Source organism: Nothoprocta perdicaria, unplaced genomic scaffold (genome assembly GCF_003342845.1).
Source record: "Nothoprocta perdicaria isolate Ctin4 unplaced genomic scaffold, notPer1 scaffold_50, whole genome shotgun sequence".
NCBI lineage: Eukaryota > Metazoa > Chordata > Aves > Tinamiformes > Tinamidae > Nothoprocta > Nothoprocta perdicaria.
Window position 1 is genome coordinate 3322481 of NW_020455755.1, and position 6115 is coordinate 3328595.

At 67.2% G+C, this 6115-nt stretch overlaps 1 protein-coding gene across 1 annotated transcript in view; it reads left to right on the forward strand.

The window, feature by feature from the left end:
- The first annotated feature begins 1532 nt into the window (after positions 1-1532).
- The window catches only part of SEZ6 (seizure related 6 homolog), a 13225-nt gene continuing 8642 nt past the window's right edge, over positions 1533-6115 (forward strand). The window contains exon 1 of the mRNA XM_026047920.1: positions 1533-1593. Coding sequence (XP_025903705.1) covers positions 1533-1593 — 61 coding nt within the window. The remainder of the gene's footprint in view (positions 1594-6115) is intronic.

Genomic DNA, 6115 nt, shown 5'->3' on the forward strand with positions numbered 1-6115 from the left:
AACTCATTGCACTGCTGGAAGGCCTGCGCATGGAGAGGCCTGGGGCAGGGCGAGGGAAGGCCAGCAGGGATTTACGTCCTCCCCTGGCCCTGGGGACCCCGCGAGCCCCTCGGTAGCAGCCCAGGTGCCTGCCGGGTGGGGAGCGTCACGCAGATTAAAATGATTCGAATATCCTGATACTGCAAAGTTCAATCCAGCTTCAAAACCGCACATCTCCCCAGCTCTCCCGTTGCATTAAACATTAATGGAGCTGCTGCCGGATCAAAGTCTGGGGTTTTGCACGGCGGGAGCTCTGCAGTGCGTGGGGCTCCGGTGCCGCACGGGGCTGCCCGCACCCGGGCCACCCGTGTAGGTGCCACATGAGTCAGTTCTGACCCGACGAGGTGCGGAAGAGCACGAGCAGGGGCTGAACTACAAGCAAACCACGCCAGGGCTTGCATTCGGTTGCAGGGCTGGGGAGCCAGGCTGCACGAGGAGGGGGGGTCCATGCAAAAGGATGAAGCCGCCCAGGCGTTCGGAGGGACCGTGGCGGGATATGAAACAAAGAGCCTGTTATTATTTTATCTTTTATTTTTAACACACGCAAGAAGCGGCCAGCGATGAGCGCGGAGCTGCAGTGCCGGTGCCAACGCCATCTGCCTGCTGCAAGCACCGTGTCCCCCCCGCTGCGAGCACCGTGTCCCCGCGCCCCCCGGGAGCCTCCGCATGGGCGGCAGGAGATGGGAAAGGGGGCTGGGATTGGGATGCAGCCCCCCTGTATGGAATGACACCCCCCCACACGCACACACCCCAGTGCCGAGCCCAGCCGGGAGGGCTGCCCTTGCGTCAGGTTTCCCTGGTTGGGAGACGATGAGCCCAGCCCCCACGGGGGGTATTTAGGGGTGGGGGAGGAGGGAAAGGGGGCTGCCCCCTATCCCGGGAGTGTTCTGCCTGGGTAGGTGCCCTGGAAGGGGCAGATTTGGGGGGGTGTGACGAGGGGGTGCAGGAGATGAAGGCGGGGGGAGGCTGGGGCGGGGGGGTTGTCCCTTTCCGAGCCTTTTGGTGGGCTCTGCCCCAGATCCGGGAGTTGCTGCGTTTCCAAGTGCAGGGTTGGGGCGGGGAACCACGTCCCCCTTCCCCCACCCTCGCTGCCTCGGGCTCCCAGGATTGGTGGGTGACGTGCTCGGAGCATTACGGCGGGGGGGGGCAGGCAGGGAGGGGCCCCCTCAGCCTACGGGATCCTCTCGCGCCGTTCTCGGAGCGTTACGGCGGGGGGGGGAGGGGGGCAGAGAGGGAGGAGCCCCCCCAGCCCACAGGATCCACACGCGCCGCGCTCGGAGCATTACGGCGACGTGAGGGGGGGGGCAGGCAGGGAGGAGCCCCCCCGTGCCCAGCCCGCAGGATCGCCGCGCGCCGCGCTCGGAGCGTTACGGCGGGGGCAGGCGGGGAGGAGCCCCCGGGCCGCAGATCGCCGCGCGCCGCGCTCGGAGCGTTACGGCGGGCGGCGCCGCCGGAGCTGTCCGCGGTGCTGAGCGCCGCCGCCGCCGCCGGCCATGCGGCCCCCGCTGCTGCTGCCGCTGCTCGCCGCGCTGCTCCGCGCGCCCTCCGCGCACGGTAAGGGGCAGCGACCCCCTCCGGGGGCACCCCTGCTCCCCACCGCGCCGCTTACTCCCCCTCCCCCCTTCCTCCGCATCCCCCGTTACCGCGCGGACCCGGTGCCGTCGCCAAACTTTGACAACTTGCGCTCGCCCCTGTCACCTCCCGGGGCGGCGGGGGTCGTGCCCCTCTCTTGCCCCCCCACCCCTTCTGTCCATCCGTCCGTTTTCCCCCCGCCTCGCGGCTCCCCGTGCCACCCCCGGAGCCGCTCGCAGCCCGGCTGCTGCAACGCCGCCCCCGGCGGCCCCTTTGCCGGGATTAGCGGGAATGGCGGGGAGGGGGTGGGGGGGCAGCCGCCCACGCGCGGCTGCGCCGGGAGCTGCCCCGGCCCCGCCGCAGGCTGCGCCCTGCCCCAGCACGGCTGCGGTCCCGGCTCCATGGGCGCCAGCCCAGGGAGCGGGGCTCGGAGGCGCTGGGAGCGGGGGGAGCCCTCGGGCTGCGGGGAGGGGGTTTAGGGGACGTGCGGGCGCGGAGGGTGTTGGCTCCTCTCAAGGAGAGCAGCCACCACCTGCGTCCCCTGATCGGATCGCTGGCCCTGCTGCCCATGCAGCCTGGAGGGTGGCGTTGGCCCCAAAACGTCCATGTCTCAGGTCTCAGCTGCCTCTCCAAGCAGGAATAAGGACCTGTCTAGGTTTGGGTGCCCTGGTCCTTCAGGGCTAGGAGGCCATTGGCAGCAGCTGGGATGTGTGGGGCAGGGACAAGGCTGTGGGGCTGGCCCTGCTCTCCCCAGTTGAGCTGCGGGGCTGGTGGGGCTGCTGCACAGCTCGGAGCAGAGCTGCAGGGAGCAGCCGTGCAGGGAGTTACATAAACTCCCCATCTGGCTGCGGAGCCGAGGCGAGGAAGGATGCGGTGGCCCTGTGCCCACTGCTATTCCCGTCTCTCTGCCAGTGGGGACTGCTGGCAGAGCCCTGTTACTGGGGGGAATGTGTGGGGAATGAGGGGGATTTGTCTGTTGAAGTGGGGCAAGACCAGTGGGGCACCCACCTCCTGCCCTGTTGGATGGCAGAGGGACCAGTCCCCGGTCCCCCCGATCCCCGGCTCTGCTGGGTCCTGGGAGCAGGGTGCCAGGCAGGGCAGGCTCCTCGGGAGGGAGGGAGGCTGCTGCTTGCTGTGTCAGTTTAATGATTTCTAATGAGCAATTACCTCCAGTCAGGCTCCTAATTTCTGAATATCAATAAAGTTAATTAAACGCTGCATGTGCATTTCCCAGAGCGTGGCAGGTAGGGATGCCCTGGGAAGGGCTGGGCTCTCCCATGGGCTGCAGCCGTGGGGCACTATGTTCCCTGTCCCCTGCCATGCTGTGGGGTGCTGGGCCCGCATGTGCAACCTCTTCATCCCCAGCCATCAGTGATCCTCCTGCAGGGCTGTGGGGCTCCATGTCGTGGTGGTTTTGAGCTGGCATCACGGATAGGCACATGCTGCCCTTAGGCTGGCATATGGAGGGGATATGCCCTGCGTCTCGGGAACGTGGGGGTGTCAGATCCCTCTCTGAGGACACGGACAGTGGGAAGTTCCTCATTTTTGCAGGGGCAATGCAGGGCCTGATCCTGCCCCCGTCACTGCAGGTCCTGCCTATGCAGTGACGTGTGGACCCAGCGCAGCCTGGGGCAGCTCTGGCTGTTCCTGGTGACAAACCTGGGGGGGATGCGGTGTCACCCTGGGCTCTGCACGGAGCCATTGTGCCCCTTGCACACGGCAACAGGGCCAGCGAAGGAAGGGAGCATCCGCTTCAGTAATTAAGCGAGTGTGCAGCGGTGCCCCGCGCGCCTTGGAGGAGCCCACGGCCGAGACGCTGCCAGGCTGGGATTATCTGGATAATGCTCCTAAGCTGGAGGGCGGGTGGCCGGGGGGGGAGCCTGGCGGGCAGGGCCGGGCGCACGGGGCTCCCTTGGGAATATCCGCTGCGGGATGGGGCTGCGGATTAGCGGCAGGGAGGGAGCATTGGGCACCGGGCTGCAGGGCATGGGGCTTGACGCGGGCAGAGCCGGAGCAGCGGGATGGCGAGGGGAGCTGGGCGGCGTGTGCGCCGTGAAGGGTGCAGCAAGGGCAGCCGGTGCTGGTGCCCTCGCAGGGGACAGACCCTGTGTTGTTGGGGAACCCCCCCAAGCGCAGCGCTCACCAGGGCCCTGCGTGGCCTGGGGGATGTGGAAGCGCAGCCGGCAGAGCGGGATGGAGCCGCATCTCCAGCGGATCTGGCGGGAGAGGATAATTTAGCCTCCAATCAATTCTTTAAATGCGCACAATTGAAAGATTGCCTCTGAAAGCTGCCTGGGAGCGGGGAGGTAATGGATGCTCTCCAGCACCAGCAGCCGCGCGGGAGCTCCCAGGTGGCGGCTTCGCGGCAGCCCCTTGGGGCAGCGTTTCACCCGCTGTCCCCAGTGCCACCGCTGATGCTGAGAGGGGCACCCGCGTCCCCTCTGGAGGCACCTGGTGCTGCTCTTTGGCTGCCCACCCGGGCTGAGGCCTGGCCGCGCTCGTGACACCGGGCGGGCAGGGCGGCCGTGGTCCCTGCTCACCTGCACCAGGGGATGTTTCCCATTGCCTGCCCATGGGAGAGACGGTGGGAGGCAGCCGGCGCGCTCGCCATGCCAGTGGCTGCTATTCCATATATATAATTTAAATGCTGTAATGAGCTGTGCTGGAGGGATCAAATATTAATCAGCCGCGAGAGCGCTGCCGTGACCCTGGGAAAAGGGAGAGAGGTGCTTGAAATGCTGGATTAGCCAGTGCGGGGCTGTCCTCCGGAGCCGTTCCAAGCAGGGGGTCCTGCTTTGGCTGCCCCCGTCTGCCCGGTGCCCAGGGAGGGGGGCAGCTTGCAGACCAAGGCGGGTGGCTCTCATGCCAGGTTTGGGGGCAGTTTTGCAGCGTGTTGCATTGCTTGTTGCAAACCCCTCTGCCCGCCGGCATGCGGGCACGGGAATGCGGCACCGGAGCCGGGATGCAGCATGGGGATGTTGACAGCATTCCCGGGGCTCGGGAGCAGGGCTCGGCTGCGGGGAAGCCGCCATGGCCGAGCAGCCGCGCGCGGAGCCGAGCGAGCAGCTCTCGGGCGCTTAATGCAGCTGGGTTTCAATTAGTGTCACCGGCGGGAGGAGGAGAGTGGGGAGCCCGAGCAGGGGGACACGGTGATGCTGCAAGCGCAGTAGCCCTGGGGACCTGCCCCAGTGGCCAGCACAGCCCTGGGGCACCCGCTGCATCCAGCCCTGCTGCTGGGCACCCAGGGGTGCTCCAGCCCTGCAGGCTGCAGGAGGTGTTTGCATGGAGGGGCTCGCTCCTCTCTTCTCCGCTGGCTTTTGTTCCCTGGCACTGTGGGCACCACAGGGCAGCGGGAGGCTGGTGCTGCCCCATGGTGGTGGGCACCTCGTGCAGGGCCCATCCCCGCGGCGTTGGGCCGGGTCGTTCCAGACACAGGGGGAAATGCCACCGCCAGGCTGGCTGGCTCCGTAGGGGCACGTGGAGTTTGGCTCTTGGGGATGAAATAGCCGCCGCCAGGCAATTCCTCATGCCGCTGCTCCTGGAAATCACCGTGCAAATGCATTAGCTCCGCAGGGAGAGCTGGGGCACCAGGGCGAGGGGGGCCGGCACAGCGGGCACCGGGCCAGGGCTCCCCAGCGACCCCCCCCCCACCCAAGGGCGAATATCCTGGGTGCCCTGTGGCTGCCTCTGCCCCGCGCACCCAGCTGGGTTGGGGACAGCCACCCCTGGCAGCCGGCAGGGCTCCGCTGCGGCGCCCATCTCCCCCCGGGCACGTTTGGGATGCGAAGCCGGCTGCCTGCTCCTCCTCGGCGCCCGGGGGAACCTATTGCGGCGACATGTGACATGTGTCAGCGGGTAAACGACTGTTCAATTCAAGGAGAATCGCAAAACACACAAGGTCAAACGCTTCCCCGCGAGCGCTGCCGTGAATATTAACGCGGGCATCCCACCCGGCGCGGGCCCCGCTGTGCCGCCCGCTGCGCGCGCCCGGCCATCCCGCGCCCAAGGGGCACGCGCCCGGCACGGGCACCCACGCTGCGGCGGCAGTCACAGCACACGGCCGGGTTTGGGGACCACGGGGCTCCCCATTGCCTGCGCTGTGGTTTCGGGTACTGTTGGGGTGCCCAGTTTGCCCTGGCCGTGCTGGGCACTTGTCCCAACAGCCCTGGGGTTGTTGGTTAAAGGGGGTGAGGAACACTGGCACATACAGAGCATGGGCGGCAGCTGCCCCGAGCCCTGACTGCGCCCGCCCGCTGCTGGCACCCATCTGCCCACTCATTTTTGGCACCCACATATTGCTTGCACCCACCCACCCACGTGCTGCCTCTCGCTGCCTTCACCCGCACCCATGCACCTGAGCTTGCCTGCACACATCCATCCATCCATCCATCCATCCGTCCCCTCGCCTGCACCCTGCACTGCCTGCACACATCCATCCATCCATCCATCCATCCATCCATCCATCCATCCATCCCCTCGCCTGCACCCTGCACTGCCTGCACCC